The sequence below is a fragment of the Nicotiana attenuata genome, unplaced genomic scaffold (genome assembly GCF_001879085.1).
Source record: "Nicotiana attenuata strain UT unplaced genomic scaffold, NIATTr2, whole genome shotgun sequence".
In the NCBI taxonomy this organism is placed as follows: domain Eukaryota; kingdom Viridiplantae; phylum Streptophyta; class Magnoliopsida; order Solanales; family Solanaceae; genus Nicotiana; species Nicotiana attenuata.
This window is the reverse complement of record NW_017674574.1, coordinates 30,195-48,918: the sequence shown is the minus strand read 5'-3', so window position 1 is coordinate 48,918 and position 18,724 is coordinate 30,195. Positions and strand designations below refer to the sequence as shown.

The following is an 18,724-nucleotide window of genomic DNA, read 5'->3' as shown; positions in this document are numbered from 1 at the left end:
ATTATTTGTACATATTTAATAATTTTTTGAGCAAAAATATAGAATATGAGCTAAAACTATGGGTTCGGTTAAATCCATAGCTTCTACACTAAATATGCCTCTGAAGGTAACCAGCTGGGATTAAAAATAAAAAAGAAAGGGTACTTGGTGAGTAGAAGGTTCTATTTTATCCATAGTCATAATTATTAGGTAAATCCAAATACAATTACCATTCATTGGAAATTCGGTAGATGTGAATATAGCATTACATTGTGTATACGTATAAAAGTTAGAGGTTTTTTTTTATCTATACCATATATGAAACTTTATTACCAAATATGTTCATAGTATCTAAATTACCCGCCTAGTCCACATTTTTCCTACAATTTCTGTACCATTCGTTTATTAGGAGTTAATAGGGCAGAATTTTCCCTTAATCACGCGCTAAAAATCAGGAAAGAATCTTGGGATTGATTGAGTCTACATTAAAATTCTGCCTTAATCACCTGCGAAAAATCAGGAAGCCATTATGGAGGTAAATATTCTTCCAGATATTTTCCACCATTGACAGCTATTAAAAAGCTTGAAAGCTTTGAATTCAAATTTGGGTTTTCAAAAATCATTATTTGTTTGGATTGGGCGTTGTTGAAAATAATCGGGAATATGGTTTGGAGTTTATATCCCAATTTTGAGGGGTTTTGGTGAAGATTAGACTTGGTTTTGACTGAATTTCAGATTGAAACTCGAAGAAGAAGAATCACAATTATGCTACAAATTGAATGGTAATTGGGATATAAAAATTCAATGTCCCCAGTTTGTAGATATTTTGTAGATAAATTGTAGATTATTTGTATTCTGATTGTAGATGCTTTGTTTTCTGTTTTCACAAATCAAAAACGACTAAAACTTCTACAAATCTTCTGCAAAAAACGCAATTATGTCGAAAATCCCAATTAAATTACAATCGAATGGGAATTGGGATACTAAAATTCAATATACCAGTTTGTAGATATTTTATAGATGAATTGTAGATTATTTGTATTCTGATTGTAGATGTATTGTTTTCTGTTTTCACAAATCCAAAACGACTAAAACTTCTACAAAATCTTCTGCAAAAAACGCAATTATGTCGAAAATACCAATTAAGCTACATAAACGTGTTTTGGGGGAAATCACTGTTATTTAAGTGTTTTGGGTGATTTCTTTTGCAGATTACGACTGTTGACGAGGCTAAGAGATTCTATCCTTTGTTTGGACTTGGTGCAAATGCTGCTTTGATTTTCTCAAGTCGCACAGTGAAGTACTTTTCTAGCCTGAGAAGCTCTTTGGGTCCTGGAGTTGATGGTTGGCCATCTCTCTGAAAGCGATGATGAGTATTGTAGTGTTGATGGGTGGGGCAATCTGTTTCTTTTACTGGTGGGTGAATAGAAATGCTACTGGATGGTAGAAGAAACTTATTATCTTTTGTTTGACTAGTAGAAAGCACTCTCTTTCATCAATTTGTTTTTGAGAAGCAGATGCACCACCTTTTGTCCCTCGTCTATCACTTCTACTAAAATGACGATTCATTGTTGGGTGAGGGTGAGGGTTTGGGAGAGAGAAACGTGGGAGGGGTGAGATATACGGTACCTTGAATTAAGGAGGGATATACGCTGCATTAATTGTGCCCTTAAAATACACTATGGTATAGAATTGGTAATTTGTATACTAAGTGTAATTAAGTCAAACCTTAAACATTGAGGGTAATAAGGTTTCCTATGTAGCATAGGACTGTAAAAATTCCAAAAAGGAACTATGCGGGGCGGGGCGCTGCGGGGCGGATTGAAATTTTTGTGGGTTATGCCAAACCCGCCCCGCCCCGCCCCATCCCATTGCCATATATATATAGAGAGCGCGCGCGAAAAGAAGGGAATTAGGAGCGAGTCCACCGTGATCTGGTGATAAGGCGACCTCCTAAATTAATCACGTGTTGATCTCGTGATCAAATTCATATTCTTTCCTCAAAGCTTTTTGTTCTTTTGCATCTGTGCGATTGGCAGAAAAATACAGAGACAAAAATGGATGGAGGTTCATTCTCGTCAAGCATAGGAGATTCAATAGATTTTGAGGAGAAAGATCTATCACTTAGCGATAAGCTCAAAGTTTTTAAAGGTTCTGGTTTTGATCCTGATTCCTATGTCACCAATCGATGCCGTCATATGAGCGAAAAGGTAACACAACCTCTGCATTATTTTCTTTTAAGTATGACTAGGAGATGGAATTCTTTGGAAATATAACGTGATTGTTATAGGGAATTAGCGTCTGCAATAGTCGATCACGGAGCGTTTCTATTCAGAATTTTCAGTGATGTGATTTGTCTATTTCTTCTGAGTATGAGAAAAATTTGTTGAAATGTTTTTGTTGAGAAGTGAAGCTACGATTATTCGTATGCTTGGTTGCGAATTTGCATGCTTTATTTATTTATTTATTTTGCTGGAAAAATAAGTTGCAAGGTAAAGAAACTCTTTGGATTTTTTACAGGAAATAAGGCATTTATGCCATTACCTTGTGGATTTGAGGAAGGCTTCCGCAGAGGAAATGCGGAAAAGTGTTTATGCTAATTATGCCGCTTTCATACGGTAAGCAAACTCTGGCATAGCATGAACTAGCAGTACTTTTATAACTCAGAGTTTTGTGAGTTATATATATAGCTCTGATTAAATATAACTATTCAAATACTAATTAAGAGGTAGCTGATTAAAAAGGATAAAATGGACTTAGAGTGTAAATGACACATCATTTTTATTTCCTGGTCAACTAATAAGTGAATGCTTTTGAAGACCAGCATGGATGCATGAGCCAATATCTCCAATCCACATTTTTCGCCACTCTGTTATGAATAATCTTGTTATTGGAATTGAAAGGAGTAAAGGACCAAAATATTAGACTCGTCGTAGAGTTAATATTGTTAAAAGAATTGAGATATCGTTCCATAGCTAGATATTCTTAGATCTTGAAGATCTGTTCACATATCTGCCTTTAAACTAGACTTGGCGTGGAGTAAATCTCTTATATTAAAAGTAAATTAGAGCATTGCTTGCATTAAACCTCACTTCTCTAGCTAGAAGTTCATTTAGATTTACTGAAAGCTATTCACAATTTCACATATCTCTGCCTAGAACTGAACTTTGTCTTAAAGGTGCATTCATTAGTCTTGTTGATTCCATATGGCAGAGGTTTTGCGTGTGAATTTGGATTTCTCCTGTTTTCTAGGAATTATGGTTTTATGCACAATTGCACATGAAGTTGGAACATGTTTTGTCTGGAATAAATGCCAATAAGCATAAAGTTTATTTGGTTTTTCAGTTTCCATCATAGTGACTACTTCCTCTCTACCTTAACAAGGTAGGGGTAAGCTATGCATACACACTACCCTCCCCACACCCCACTTTGTGGAATTACACTGGGTTTTTTTTTTTTTTTGGTTGTTGTTGTTGTTATCTTAGTGACTACTCTGAGTCTTTGAACTATAGTTACTCGTAAAATATTCATCTGCTGCTGAAACAACCACTATCACTCCTTTTGCAGTGTATCTAGGCTGTTGGTGCATCACTTGCAGAAGTTTCTTATACGTTTTATATATGCAGCACATCAAGGGAAATCTCCAATCTTGAAGGACAGCTTATTGCCTTGAGAAATCTCCTATCTACCCGAGCTGCAATTGTTCATGGTTTAGCTGAAGGAATTAATGTTGATTCTCTGTCTAGCTCTGAGGGTTTGACGCAAGATGATAGTTCTAATTTTGGTGACAGAGATGCCGCCAATTCTGAGAGTTGGTTAGGACAATTTATAGAGAAGCTTGAAGTGCTGCTTGCTGAGAGGAGAGTGGATGAAGCCTTGGATGTTCTGGATGAAGGTGAACATATGGCAAAGGATTCTCATAGTAAACAGACATTGACTCCATCAGCGTTATTATCATTGCAGAAAGCTATCACTGAACAGAAGCAAAAGTTAGCAGCACAGTTAGCAGAAGCTGCTTTCCAGTCTTCAGTCAGTGCTGCTGAGCTTCGCTCTGCGGTGCAAGCTCTAAAACGTCTAGGTGATGGGCCCCGTGCTCATACCTTAATGTTAAGCTCTCACCAGCAGAAAATGCAAGGTAATATGCAGGGTCTTCGGCCTTCAGGTACTTCACATGCAGTAGCATATAGTGCTGCTCTTTCACAGCTTGTATTCTCGACCATTGCACAGGCCACAAGTGATTCCTTGACCTTATTTGATGATGAACCTTGTTATTCATCTGAGCTAGTAACTTGGGCTGTCAACCAGACCGAGAATTTTGCTCGTCTAATTAAGAGACATGTGATAGCTTCACCAGCAGCATCAGGATGCTTAAGACCTGTTGCTGAGAGTGTTCACATGAGTCTCGGGCACTGCTCTTTGCTAGAAGCTCGTGGGTTGGCCCTTTCACCAGTTCTCTTGAAAATCTTTAGGCCCTGTGTTGAGCAAGCACTGGTTGCCAATATAAAGAGGATTGAGCAGTGCACAGCTGCAATTGCTGCTGATGATGATTGGTCGCTGGCTTATCCACCAATCGGCTCACGTTCTCTAGGAACTGCATCTCTCGCTGGTGTCATTGTCTCTCAGCCAAAGCTCTCAAGCAGTGCTCATAGATTCAACACAATGGTTCAGGTGATTCATTTATCAGCAGTAATTCACTCTTGCATTTAGCTTTGGTTCTCATATATACCCTATTCTTTCTTTTTTTTCCCTGTGGATGGTGAAATTTTTTGGGCTTTTTCATTTTTGGCCCTGCGGCCCAAAATAATTGCAGGTGGTAGCCTGAAATATACAAAATATATACAGTGATTATGCATATTATATGTATATTTATTCTTATTCAAAACATATACATTTGCCGGCTATTATTTTTTTGGGCGGTTCAAAAATGTAATTATCCCAAAAAAATATTGTTGCGCACTTTGCCTCTCTGTTAGTTTTTGTTGATATTTTGAACACTGTTCAGTGATCTTTCTATAGGATGTAATATTCTCAAGCTCCTTGATCATTTTGTCAGGAACTATGCGAGGACATTAGCCCTCTTGAAAGCTTACAGTTGTCTGAGCAAGCTTTGGAAGGTGTAATGCTAGTGTTTAATGCATACATAAGTATGTTAATAAAAGCATTACCTGGTTCAGTGGAGAATGAGAATCTTGAAGGATCTGTAAATAGAATTGTAAGGATGGCCGAGACAGAATCTGAACAGATTGCTTTACTAGCCAATGCATTATTGTTAGCAGACGAGCTAATCCCTCGTGCAGTCGCCAAGCTTTCATCTTCACAACAACCTAATAAGGCAGATGATACATCTAAACGGAGTACAGATAGGCAATCCCGTCCTGTAGAGCAGAGAGAACTGAAGCGAAGACTCCAGCGTTTAGTTGATCAGCTACGTGACAGCTTTTGTAGGCAACATGCACTTGAACTCATTTTCTTGGAAGATGGTGGTGTTCGTTTGAGTCCGGACATGTACATAAATATGGATGGAAATCCAGAAGAGATAGAGTGGTTTCCATCTCCAGTATATCAGGAACTGTTTGGGAAGTTGACTAGAATTGCTGGCATAGCATCGGACATGTTTGTGGGAAGAGAAAGATTTGCTACTATTCTTTTGATGAGGCTCACTGAAACTATTATCCTATGGCTATCTGAAGATCAAACCTTTTGGGAAGAGATTGAGCAAGGGCCAACGCCTTTAGGTCCTCTTGGGCTTCAACAGGTTTTTCTTTTTTTGTCAGATTATTTACTTTCATCCATCTCTGTAAATTTGTTAAAATAGCACAGACTAGCCAGTTTTCGGACTTGTCATTCAAACATAATCAGCGTTTGCCAAGTCATAGAAAAATAGCCACTATTTTGCTGCAACAGAGACCGGTCCAGCATAACATACTGGAGTTCGGTGCACTTGTGTATGAACTTCCAACATATTATGCTGGATCGGTATACTTTGTTGGCTCCAGTATAATATACTGGAGTTCCAGTATAATATATTCGAATTCTAGTATATTATGCTGGAGTATTTTCCGGATTTTGAACAGTGTTTTCGTTCAGATTTATCTTTACATGAAAAGTAGCTAAATTTCGATGACTTTTGAAACTATGGCTATTTTTGAATGACCACTTGTAAATCTGGCTATTTTTGAATTTCTCCTGTAAACTTCTCTCTTTTCATTTTCTCTCAACTTCTGTTTTCGTCTAGTAAATGCACAAGTTTATCCTTTTATTCTTGAGAACTGAAACGATGTTTTCTACTGCAGTTTTATTTAGATATGGAGTTTGTGATACTCTTTGCTTCACAAGGGCGCTACTTGTCTCGAAATCTTCAACAAGTAATCAAAAACATCATAGGCAGAGCCATTGAAGCAGTTGCTGCAACCAAAATTGACCCTTACAGGTATACCTTAGCAAATAAAACAAAGCTTATTTCACAGTCATTAGTTACTGCTTCTCTATCCCAATTTATGTGATACTATTTCCTTTTTAGTAGGTCCCAGAGAGAATAGTAACACATGTCTATATTTACAAACAATTTAACTTGAAACTTCTCACTTTACCTTGATGGGATGATTTATAGAAACACAAATATCTATAGCTTATTTTTACAAAAAGAAGAATTTTAGTGAAGAGCACTTACAATGCGAAAGATTTTTACACCATTGTGTAATTTAACCTTTTATAACAGGTTATTTACCATTTGTTCCAGATTACCAATCAATATTGTTATATAGAGTTACATGTAATTACCCTTTTACGTGACGTCATTTCTTATTCCGTGATGTATAGAAGTTTAACTGATTAAAAGGAATTCAATGGTGCAGTGTGCTTCCAGAGGATGAATGGTTTGCAGAAGTTGCTCAAATTGCTATAGATATGCTAACTGGGAAAACACACGTTGGGGCCGTGGAGAATGTGAGCAGTCCTACAGCATCATCGGTTCTTTCTCATGGAAGTAACTAGTACTGTCATTTATAGCTCGTTTGGCCAAGCTTCTAAAATCAGCTTATTTTGAGAAGTGTTTTTCTCAAAAGTGCTTTTGGCGAGAAACAGTTTGTGTTGGGCTAATTAATTTGAAAAGTACTTTTGAGCAGTAATTAGTGTTTGGCCAAGCTTTTGAAAACTGCTTCTAAGTGTATTTTTCTCAAAAGTGCTTCTCAGAAAAGTGCTTTTGGAGAGAAGCTACTTTTTTCTGCTTCTCCAAAACTGTTTCTGCTTCTCCTCAAAAACACTTTTTTTCCTTCCAAAAGCTTGGCCAAACACCTCAATTTTTGGCCAAAAGTGCTTTTGGCCAAAAAAAACACTTTTGGCCCAAAAAAAAGCTTGGCCAAACAGGCTATTAGACAGTAATCTCAAAATACTCCATTTACTTGATTTGTTTTCTTATTTACACTCTGGTGTAGCTAAAATCAACTTAGGTTCCTGTCGTTGAACAAAGATGTATTTAGTTCTTGAACTTTATAATACTTATAGTTGATCAATACGAATGTATGCGACTGTAGTCAAGCGCATTCTTGTCTCTAATATGTTCTCTTGCAAAGAATGCCCGATGGCTGTGTGAGTATGTGTTCCGAAAAAGTCTGAACACAAACTCAATCTTAGAGTTGCATAAACAGTTAGACAAAGAGGAAGATTTTCCAACTGCCCTTCATATTATCCATTGTATCAACAAAGATTGGATAAAACAAGCAGCATCTGATGGATAAAATGCTTTAAAACCTAGGAGTGTTAGATCTTCCAAAAACCACCTCACACTAAAAATCCTGAATATCCATATCTAATCATTTCACAAGTAGAATTCCAGAGCAGTGTTTTAAGTAGAGAAACCTGAAAGAATTAAGACTTTTGGATAATCTCTTTAACTGAAAAGTCCCATATGGGAAGTGATTATCTAACCCACAGTTCATGAACAGACTGCATGATCAAAAACATAGAAGCAAAGAGGATGACTCACCCTAGTAACTATAGCTCGCTCGATATGCCATTTGCTTCTGTAGTTGGCAGCAGGAGGTGCCCAATATTGGCAAGTCCAAGATGGATCCATATAACAATATTGTCCCATGCAAGAAATCATCTTAAAAGAGTTCCTACGAAACCAGAGGCGAAGCTAGGATTTTGAGTTTATTATTGGTTCTGGATTTCAAAAGAGGTAACTTACTGGGATATGGATAAATTATTTATACATATTAAATGAATTTTTTAACAAAAATACAGGGTCTGAGCCAAAGCTATTGGGTTTTGCCGAACAGGCTTGTGGCTCATTCCTCTATGAAACCAGCTACCTGTATATCCTCATAATGCATTACGGAGACGCTGAAAATTATGTCAATTGGGAGAAAGGGGAGATATGAAGGCACCAGCAAGTACACAAATGAGGTAGCAGTAACTTCATTTAATTGCCATATCCTGTGGATTACACTGTTTGTGCACCAATTCAAGGGGATCTCTTTACAACCCCAGTTGCTGATAATTCACATAGTCGATTTCATTTAACCGAACACAACATAAGATCTGTTCTGGCAATTCTTCAGCTTTGTTACCCTGATTTGAAAAGTTAAAATATTGCTTACGATTGATCTCCAAACCGGAAAAAGAAAAGGAGAGGAAAATGACACAAGTATTGAATTAGAGAACATATAATAGTCACCTGAATTGTGAGGCCTACATCCAAGCAACAGAGTTTTAGCCTATCTAGGAATGTTTCAAAACCCTTCCTAGAGATGTAACTGAATCTGTGCATATCTATATCAATCTCAAAATAATTTTCTCCCTACAAAGAGACCATTAGCAACTCAGTGAGAACCTAATATTTCTCCTTCAATATGCTAGAGATCAGACAATGTTTGCAAATTAAACATTTTATGCATTCTATTCTAAGAAAAATCAGATCATATTACGCTGTTAAACAACATATTTTATATAATTAAAAAAATATGAATGTTCTTTCGAATGAGAACTGGCAAAGGCCATGTAATTATGTTTACCACCAAGAGATTGGTTCGTGCTCTTTTCTTAAAAACAAAAAAAAAAAGAAAATCTCAGACCCAGTAGTAGACTCCTTAATCAAGTGTATTATGCAGGGCGGACCTAGAGCATTCAATACGGGTTCCCGCGAACCCAGTAACTCTTGCGTAGACCCTGTATTTATATTAAGAAATTCATAAAATATTTGTAAATCTTTAACTGTGAACCCAGTTATTATTGTATATTAATTTGTAATTATGATAGGAACCCATAAGCCTCAAATCCTGGATCGGCCTCGGATATTATGTTAGTCATTGTATAACACTCAAAACTTGTGGATTCCCCTATCAATTGAGGATTATCCTTATTTTTACATGAAATTAACATCTTTTTTCTTAGACTTAATTTTCAAGAAAATGAAATCTGTAAATCATTCCGTTGGACACAAGAATAATAACAAATTTTATTGACCCGTACTAGCGCCCACATGAAAATAGGAGTACGATGTACGTCCAAATCTAACTCAAATCTGAAACACCAACAAAATCTTGCCATTATACCTTATAGAATTCATGTTGAGGACGTGAAAGAACAGGTTTTTCATTGTAGGCATGCATAATCTTCCTCTCTGCTGCACTTAACCGGAGGTCCTCCACATTTGCTACACGGCCTAATATCTTCAACCGTTCCCTAAAGGGAACAGTACCATCTGTTGGAAAAGCCTTCACTTTTTCCACTTCATCATCCATTACCCTCTGTTCAATAAGAAAGGGGAGGTAGGAAAACATGTTAAATAGGAAAAAAGAATGTTCAGTAAAATCTGAATACAATAGTTTATTGACAAACATAGAATTTGAAAAAAAAAATGGAATAATGGCCAGGAAACCGGCCATATATAACTCAATACCACAAGAGGATACGTACAGAGAGGAAGTACCAGAATGTGAAAAAGGATAATACCAACAGAGAAATGAATGTTACAAGAGACAGAACTCTGGAACAAGTTGAGATGAAAGAAAAGACAATTACGTAGAAGCAATGATTAAACAATTAAGCAGCAAAGGGAGAAATATACAACTAAAGAAAGGCTAAAAGAGAAACAAAGAACCGACATGGTAACTAGAACTTACTCTGATGTTATCTTGAAAATGAGAAGGAAGTTCCTTAGCATAACTTTCGGAAAGCTTAAAGTACAAGACAAAACTCATTCCTTCACCATCAATATCACTCTGAAAAAACGCGGCAGGATATAATGGTACCTGTAAAAAAAAAGGGTGAAAGCAGCAACTTAGCAGGTCAAATGAATGAATATCTGAACACAAGAGAAAAGCTTTCATGCTATCAATTATGGGTAAACATGCCTTTCAACTGTGAAGATATTCCCTAGCCAGTTTCTTTCTTTTTTTTCCCCCAACTTATACTGTTATTAATAGAAGTTAGACGACCGCCTAAATTACGATGACCCAAAATAGTAAACCAAACACACCGCAATGTGCCAGGATTTGTGTTGAATAACTTTGACTTTGAAGAGACTCGAACACATTTTATGTGCACCTTTAGCAAAGAAATTACAAACCTTTTAAGCTAACCATCAGACCAACTTAATGATAGCTAGAGCAAATGGAGAAAAAAAGAAAAGAAATACAGTACTTATACAGCTAAAATAAATGATACCTGAATATTCACAACAAGAATGGGTGGAAGTGTCTCAAAGTGTTCAATGACAGGAAGTTCCACAAGTCGAGCAATATGATTAATTTTTCTTTGAGATAAAAATACATCAACACCAAAAGGATAATATGCTGCGTAATTTGCAGCAAACTCTTTCTTTTTGTCCCTGCAGAAGTTACACTATGTGAATGATACAACATATACAAAGTTGCAGTGGCAGATGGCATGTATGCACATACTAATGATAACTACAACGTCCACAAAACACATCTTTAACTATCTTTTTTTTTTTTTAAATTACACATCTTTAACTATGCTCATTTAGATTTTCCCTAAGCTTTTCATCTTTTTTCCGAATGAAGGACTTTACCTAAGCTTTTTTATGCTCATAAAGTAAGTGCTTACCTATATGTCTGTAAGTATGTGCAATGGAAGCAAGCATTACCTGAAATAGTTACCTCCTCGGACCCTGAAGGTACTTGGTTCAATACGGGACCAACTATCAGGCAACTTCTTCTCCAATGGGCAAATTGGTACTTGGCTACCAGCTATGGGCCTTTGAAGCAGGGTTTTAGATGCAACTGTACCCAAAAACAAATTAAAGTTAGCTCATTGTATTCTCTTTTCCTTTATCTGGTGACCGGATCACTGTTAACTGAACCATCACTTTTACCCTTCTAAAATCAAAATATATAGACAACTTTCATGCTCAAACATTTATATAAGCTTCCAAACAGTCGGTTTTCAGGCGCAGAGATAGACATATGATGCCAAGGATCTTTCCTCTGTCATAGTTATTCTCTTCTTTTCCTCCTCTCTTGATTTTACAGCTTGATTTATGAAACGAGTCTAAGGAGGTCAAAATTGGACTTTGAGAAACTGGATTTTCCCTTAGAAATTAAAAGTGGATTATTAAGATCCATTCCACTCCGAGTAAAGCAGAAAATCAAGGTCCTTGACAAGGATGCCCTTGGTTCACCTTCACGCCCCTAGATTTTATACTATTTGGTAAGGAGGCACTTGCTTAGAAATAGCTCATGCTTCAGAAGTGCAGATGGAAAGTTCGACAGCTCTAAAGACAATAGATTGTTCCAAATCAAAACTATTTAAAGCAATGAATCATGTCTCTGTAAGAAATGTATTTTCATACCCTGCCCGTAATAATTTTATTTACTTCAGCAGTTTCAAATAGGGTCTGGAAGCTTCAAATTATTAGGTGCTTATGAACAATGAAACGAACAACAGCACTGTAGCACTGTGATATTCAAACTTAATCCATCATGTGATGCACATTTGAGGAACTATGCGCCAAGCAACTAAATCAAAAGCTAGATATAGAAACTCACGTAGAGTGGCATAAGGATTTTCTTCTTTCCATTTAAAGGGAAGTTTTAAGGCAGCTTTCCTCCTTGAACTTCGAGGACTAGAGCTAAAAAATCTCTTCTCAACTGGCACAACAGTAGAGGTAAGACGAGGCAGACAGTTGTTTGGAAGAATTCCACAGTTATCCAACAAACCATCCTCCCTTTCACTACCTTCATTATCTGAGGACGATATCTCATCAAGGGAAACAGGCCGCACCTCACCGTTAGGTCCATCAAAGTTTGTTCGAGAATCCACCTCTTTAGGATGCACCAAACTGCTTGGTTGCTTTACAGTTTTACCAGAGCAACTGTCGGAACTGCTAGCAAGATTGCATAATAATTCCCCCTGCCTCTTCAGTTCGGAGGATAATTGGACGTGGACATTTATATTAGCATCCCCATGGTTAGCATCTTTCATTGAAGCTACACTAGTCTGCTCACCCTCAAAGCTGTTGAGAGAAAGCATATCTGCAGTAATTGTGTTTGTATTTGTATTACTTAGTTTATACAAATTAAAATTTTAGTAACAGTTGGAATACCAGGTTGAAAATCAGAATGCCATACCGTCAGGGACGCTCTGGTAATCTTCATCACTGCAGTCAGATTCAAATATTGCAGCAGAATCAAACCATGCCTCGTCAATATTTCCTGTTATTGCCATGATAAACAACAAAACAGAAGAGAAGGTGAATTGTAATGTTTTATCTGCTATTCAGCTTTAGGATAAAGGCATAGAAACAGATCCTTCTGAACGAATGACAGATGGAACGCTTAATATAGTGGAAAACATATCTATTATGTGCTAACATACAATCTCATCTTGACTTGCAAAACACACATAACACAATTTGGAGAAAGAAAATGACATTACAAGAACATCAGCAACATTAGGAATTTACTCATGGGTACAACATACGAAAGACGGCATCACATATTTGAGTTATAAAGAGAAATATAAGTCTGATTGTTTCTGCAATTACCTCAAAAGCGAATTGAGGTCACAAATACAGTGTTTAAATGACCTGCACTAACTATACCTCTATCGTAACACCCAGACTGTGATAACCCCTAAATCTGTATGCAAGATAACCTACATTTTGTTGCTAAAAAATGAGCTAGCTTACTCAATCAAGGATATACCAATATTCCCTTCAGCTCAAACACTTGTCCAGCCACTAAAAAAGGGCAGCCCGGTGCACTAAGCTCCCGCTATGCGCGGGATTCGGGTAAGGGTCGGACCACAAGGGTCTATTGTACGCAGTCTTACCCTGCATTTCTGCAAGAGGCTGTTTCCACGACTCAAACCTGTGACCTCCTGGTCACATGGAGCAACTTTACCAGTTACGCCAAGGCTCCCCTTCAAACACTTGTCCAGCCACTCCAAAGTCCAAATAGAATGAAATCAATTTAGAGCAAAATAGAAGGAGAACAATACTCCGCATAAAACTGGAAATCCATCCCAGAAGAAGAAAAGAGAATGAAAAAACAAAGAAAGGTTGAAACTTTTCCATCCAAATGCAGCAGCTCATCAACCGACATCCACATCATCAATTTTCTTCCACCTTAAACATTCAACTAAACTAAACTGACTTAAAAATCAAAGGTACAAACTGCAAACAATCATTCTCATTATCTATATTAAAAAAGTGAAATTTTCACCTACAAATTCATGTAGAAACGGAGAGAAAAAGAGAGAGAGAGAGGACCCTGAAAAGTAGGATTGTTGAAGGAGAAGTTATCCAAAGGGAAAGACTCATCAATTTTGACAAGCGACGAGCCTTCATACAAATTAGAAGATACCCTTGTGCCTTTTCTTCTTCTCCTCCTAAACTTCTTCTTCTTCTTTGAACCTCCCAATTTACAACTATTCGGCCTTGACACGCATCCCCCCATCTTTTTTCCTTCTTTATTTACAGCAATTCTGTATCTAATGGTGGATCATAATAACAGATAAAGTAAATGATTCAAAAGTTGGAATCGACAACAACCAGAAGAAATATCTGATCATCTTTTTAGAGAGAGGAAGCGTGAACAGGTGGATAACCCACCCAATTAACTACCCCCCCTGTATTCCTCTCTCCTTTGTGTTTAGTCGTAGACTAGTAAGTAGTATATTCTTGGAATTATTTTACCTGATTTTCAGAGCTACCGACCGCTCAATGCCAAAATATAGTAAGAAAAGAAGAGAGGAAGAAAGTAAAAGTTCCACTCTTCCTCTCCCATGGGAATGAACATAGGAAAGTCGAAACACTGTATAAATACATGCGCACACTGTATTAATAAAGTATGAACAATTTTATTTTGCAGCTGACACTAGTTGTGTGAGGCCTCTTGTTTGTTTTTGTGGATCCAAATGTGTAAAATATGGGTCCACTAACATGTGAGATAAAAAGAGGCCTCACACAACCAGGGGCGGAGCCAGCATATGGCTTGCGGGTTCGGCCGAACCCGATAACTTTGGTCCAAACTATGTATTTATCTTAAAAATTTATTAAATATGTATAAATTGTTAATTAGAACTCAGTAACATAAAGGAAGTAGAATACCGAACCCATAAATCCTAACTCCGCCTCTGCATACAACTAATGTAAACTGTGTGAGACACAACATAAAATTACTCATAAAGTATAGATTGTTTATGTAATGATTAGTAATGCAAGGAGTCACAGATTGTTATGCAGTGATTAATAATGATTGAATTGCATACGGACATACGGTACTTATAATGAAAATTTTATTTATTAAACAAGAACTACTTACTTTAAGGATATTTTAACTTTTAAATAATCTATTCCCTGAATTCAGTAAACATATGCTTACTTTATATTTTACGCTGCATAAAATAATACACAAATTCCCGTAATCAATTTATGTGAATATTATATATAAGAAAATACTAATTTGAACCCAAATAATGTACTCTTTCTATTCACTTTTACTTGTTCAATTTGAACTTTTCACACTCCTTAAGAAATAATAATTATAGTATGTATTTTACCATATAACCCCTAATAATAATACTATTTTCAAAGGTCTTGGAAAATGATTTGGGGAATAAGTAATTAATGATAAGGGTAAAGCAGGAAAGAAAGATTGTTTTTCTCTTAATTTAGTATAGTGGACAAGTAAAAGTGAAAATATATTTTTAGTATAGTGAACAAGTAAAAGTACAAATATATTTTTAGTATAGTGGACAATTAAAAGTGAACCGAGGGAGTATAAGTTATGTGGAATTTAATGAGGAGATTGATTCTAAATTAATTCTCCTCACTCAAGCAATCAAACAAGATACTGGTTATGCTGAATTTAATGAGAAAATTAATCCTTCAATTCAAGAAACCAAACCGGCTGTAAAATACTAACAAAGAGAAGCCTAAGAACATAAAGATAAAAGGATAAATGGTCAATCTTACCCCTAGATAATTAAAAACGTTCTATATTTACCGTTATACTTTTCGTTTGAATATACCTTTATCGTTAGCAAAAAATCAAAAATATCATATTTTTAACATAGCCCATCGTGGCAAGGTGAGAAAAATTTTTGGTTCGAAATTTCATCTTCTAATTGAATAATATATAACTAGTTATATTTAATTATTATTTATTAATATTCCTTTTTTGCATTTGAGAATTTTATTCTATTTTCTTTTTTTGTTTGCCTTTTCTTTCTTTTTCTTTTCTACTTCTCAGACCTCAAGTCGTCACTTCCATGCGCCATCTCCCCTTCCCATTTTATAGAATATATAATATAAAATAAAATGTGTGTATAGCAATACGTAAATAGTGGTGCAGACAATTTTTTTTTTATAGTACTGTGGCATTATTACTGGTTATTGTTATTACTTTTCCATCTATTTTCAGTCTCTTACGATGCTGATATTATTTTTCTGGCTTCTGTTGTTGTCACTGCTCTATTGTTTATCTATTGTTTATTTTTGTCTTCTTGAGTCTAGGGTCTTTTGAAAATAACATCTCTACCCCGTAGGGTAAGGTTTGCTAATACTCTACCCTCCCCCAACCTACTTGTAAAATTTTACTACGTTGTTGTTGTAGTAGTAGTAGTAGTAGTACGTAGATAAAAGTATATAAAGACAGAGTATAATTTCATTGTATTATTAATCATATTGTATTAATACAATATTTATATTATTATTGACCAACAATTATTCTATTATTATCCAGTACATAAACATTTATACATATTATGTTGGGTTTTTTATGTATTTAATTAATATATTAAATACTTAAAAGAGGGTGAATGGGAAATGGAGGGAAATGAAATTTTTGAGTGAAATTTTAAGTTTTCCCCCCTTGGTAAATGGACATTGTCCCATATTGAAAGAGGAAGAGGGTTTTTATGGGTATATAAGCAATTGCTCTTCTTCTAGCTCTTAAAGAGTTGAGAAGAAGGCAAGCTTCGCGCCGTCGTCTCTCGCTCGGCTCGGCTTCGGCAGAATATTAATATTAAATATTAATACTAAATCCAATCCGTTTTTCTGTTTTGGTAACAGAAAATTAACTACCCTCTTCAATTTTCCCTCTTTATTGTTGAGTAAATGGCCATTTATGTAATGACATTTATGCGGTGGCCGTTTTGCATAAACAGCCATTCTGAAGAGTTGCACCTCTTCAGATTTCAGCCCAACTTTGGCTATAAATACAACACTATTCTGCTCAAAATTTCACTACGATTTTCTGAGTTTCTTCTCCTTCTTCTGCATACTTTTAGCATCAAACAAAGCAAAAGTAAGTGTGATTTGCTTTCGAACTTTGTGTTCGCTGAAACACTGGGGTTTGCAGTACCACTACAACAGTGTGTAATTCATTTTATCCTGGGAGGAAATAATCCATAACCTTGGGTACTAAGAGGGGATTAAATTCCTTAAGGAAACACTGTGAATTCAGTGGGCTCGAATTAGTTTTATGTCATTTCTGTTTATGTTCATTTCTGTTTATATTCATTTATATTTTCAGAATTATTTTACAAATACAGTATACTAACATATTATTAGAATCGAAATAATAAAGCGTCATCTGAAAGCTAACAAAGTAAATATTTGTGATGATGAATCAGACGACAAAGAGAATTATACTAAAAAGGGATAATATACTTGTATTGGTGGAAAAATAGATATGACACATGAATTAATGATATGTTGACAGGTGGTATTTGAATAAGATCAATAAAGAAGAATGATCAGGCGCGGTTAAAACACCCACAAGATTGTTTACAAAAGATATCGTATCTGAAAATTAGGAAAGAAGAGATAGGCACGGGATGTATGAAGACCACAGAAGAGGAAGATTCATTGACAATTACAACTATGGAAAGGGAATCAGCACAATCTCTAATTATACGCGGTTATCTATTATTTTCTTAACAACAACAACAATCCAATTAAATCCCACAAGTGAGGCTGGGAGGGTAGTGTGTACACCTTACCCCTACCTATGAAGGTAGAGAGGCTATTTCCGAAAGACCCTCGGCTCAAGAACGTAAAAATTGGAGCAATAGAGAAATAATAGCAACAACAATATAATAAGACAGTGTAAGCAAATAATACAACGAATAATGACAGAGATCCAAGGATATCAAACTACAAGAATGGTGTCAATCCTACTGCTAATACTGACATACCATATAGAAACAAGGGACTAGGAATAGGAAGGTACCTGACTAGTACTACTACTACTTCTGATATGACAAGGCAAAACTCTAGACTGTCTGTCAACTCACCACCATAATTTTCGACCTCCACACCTTCCTACCGAGGGTCAAGTCCTCGGTAAGCTGGAGCAGAGCCATGTCCTGCTTAATCAACTCACCCCAGTTCTTCTTAGGCCTCCCTCTACCCTTTCTCTGACTCGCCACGGGCAACCTCTCACATCTCCTAATAGGGGCATTAGCGTCTCTCCCCTTCACATGACCAAACCATCTCGGCCTCGATTCCCTCAACTTCTCTTCCACGGGAGCCACACCCACTTTGTCCCTAATATATTCATTCATAATCTTATCTTTTCTGGTATGCCCACACATCCATAACAACATCCTCATTTCTGCTACTTTCATCTTCTGGGCATGAGATTTCTTGAGTGGCCAACACTCGGCTCCATACAACATTGTCGGTCTAACTACCGCTTTATAGAACCTGCCCTTATTTCCATAACCGTACACGAATAATTTGAGTAACGGATAATTAATGAAGTTAATGTTAGTAACAGATAACAATTAAGTGGGGAAAACAGTTACATATTGTATCCTTATATAAACTCTCCTTACCATACTTTGTACGATCATAAAAAAATTCACAAATATATACAATATGTCTCTCACTTTTACTTCTCGGCTTGATTGAAGATTTTTACTATCAATTCTTGGAAGAAAGCTACAACAATCAATAAATCTTCTTTCCTTTGTTTTGAATATGAAATTTTCATTACCTTTTATTCTTTTATATTTGAAAAAGTGAAGTAAATTTGGTTTAGAAATCCGATTTATTCTAATATTAACTTTGACCTCAAAACTATTTTTTGATTAAACAATACTATAATATGTTTTTGCTCAATTGACCTACATATGAGAAAATTAATATAAAAAGATAAAAAACTATGCAGAGAATATCTTCCTCTAAATAAAACTCTCTTAAGGACTAAATTGTGGATCCTATTTTATTTTTGTGTATGAAGTAGGGTTCTCAATTTTTAGAGGTCACAAC

General features: G+C 36.0%; 2 protein-coding genes across 3 annotated transcripts; one reads left to right on the top strand and one right to left on the bottom strand.

Annotated features, from left to right (window-relative positions):
* Positions 1 to 1,907: 1,907 nt before the first annotated feature.
* On the top strand, positions 1,908 to 7,062 carry LOC109218936 (exocyst complex component EXO84A). Its single transcript, XM_019383332.1, has 6 exons — positions 1,908 to 2,189; positions 2,500 to 2,597; positions 3,606 to 4,647; positions 5,033 to 5,734; positions 6,273 to 6,409; positions 6,834 to 7,062. The coding sequence occupies exons 1-6, from the start codon at positions 2,037 to 2,039 to the stop codon at positions 6,970 to 6,972; spliced, it is 2,271 nt and encodes a 756-aa protein (XP_019238877.1). The 5' UTR covers positions 1,908 to 2,036; the 3' UTR covers positions 6,973 to 7,062.
* A 1,050-nt stretch (positions 7,063 to 8,112) lies between these two features.
* LOC109218935 lies at positions 8,113 to 14,245 on the bottom strand. Of its 2 annotated transcripts, XM_019383331.1 has the most exons (10): positions 13,715 to 14,245; positions 12,573 to 12,656; positions 12,180 to 12,476; positions 11,991 to 12,092; positions 11,090 to 11,225; positions 10,648 to 10,810; positions 10,104 to 10,232; positions 9,534 to 9,728; positions 8,657 to 8,779; positions 8,113 to 8,550 (listed from the first exon to the last, which is right to left on the bottom strand). In XM_019383331.1, the coding sequence occupies exons 1-10, from the start codon at positions 13,899 to 13,901 to the stop codon at positions 8,458 to 8,460; spliced, it is 1,509 nt and encodes a 502-aa protein (XP_019238876.1). In that variant the 5' UTR covers positions 13,902 to 14,245; the 3' UTR covers positions 8,113 to 8,457. The 2 variants fall into 2 exon arrangements, with proteins under 2 accessions (XP_019238876.1, XP_019238875.1); XM_019383330.1 differs by having other exon boundaries at positions 11,991 to 12,476.
* Positions 14,246 to 18,724: the final 4,479 nt, after the last annotated feature.

Coding starts and splice junctions, on each gene's coding strand:
- LOC109218936 (XM_019383332.1), top strand. CDS start 2,037: ATGGATGGAGGTTCATTCTCGTCAAGCATAGGAGATTCAATAGATTTT. Junction 2,190..2,499: donor GCCGTCATATGAGCGAAAAG/GTAACACAACCT, acceptor GATTTTTTACAG/GAAATAAGGCATTTATGCCA. Junction 4,648..5,032: donor GATTCAACACAATGGTTCAG/GTGATTCATTTA, acceptor TCATTTTGTCAG/GAACTATGCGAGGACATTAG.
- LOC109218935 (XM_019383330.1), bottom strand. CDS start 13,901: ATGGGGGGATGCGTGTCAAGGCCGAATAGTTGTAAATTGGGAGGTTCA. Junction 10,233..10,647: donor TTCTTGTTGTGAATATTCAG/GTATCATTTATT, acceptor TTTTTTTTACAG/GTACCATTATATCCTGCCGC. Junction 8,780..9,533: donor CTCAACATGAATTCTATAAG/GTATAATGGCAA, acceptor GTCTCTTTGTAG/GGAGAAAATTATTTTGAGAT.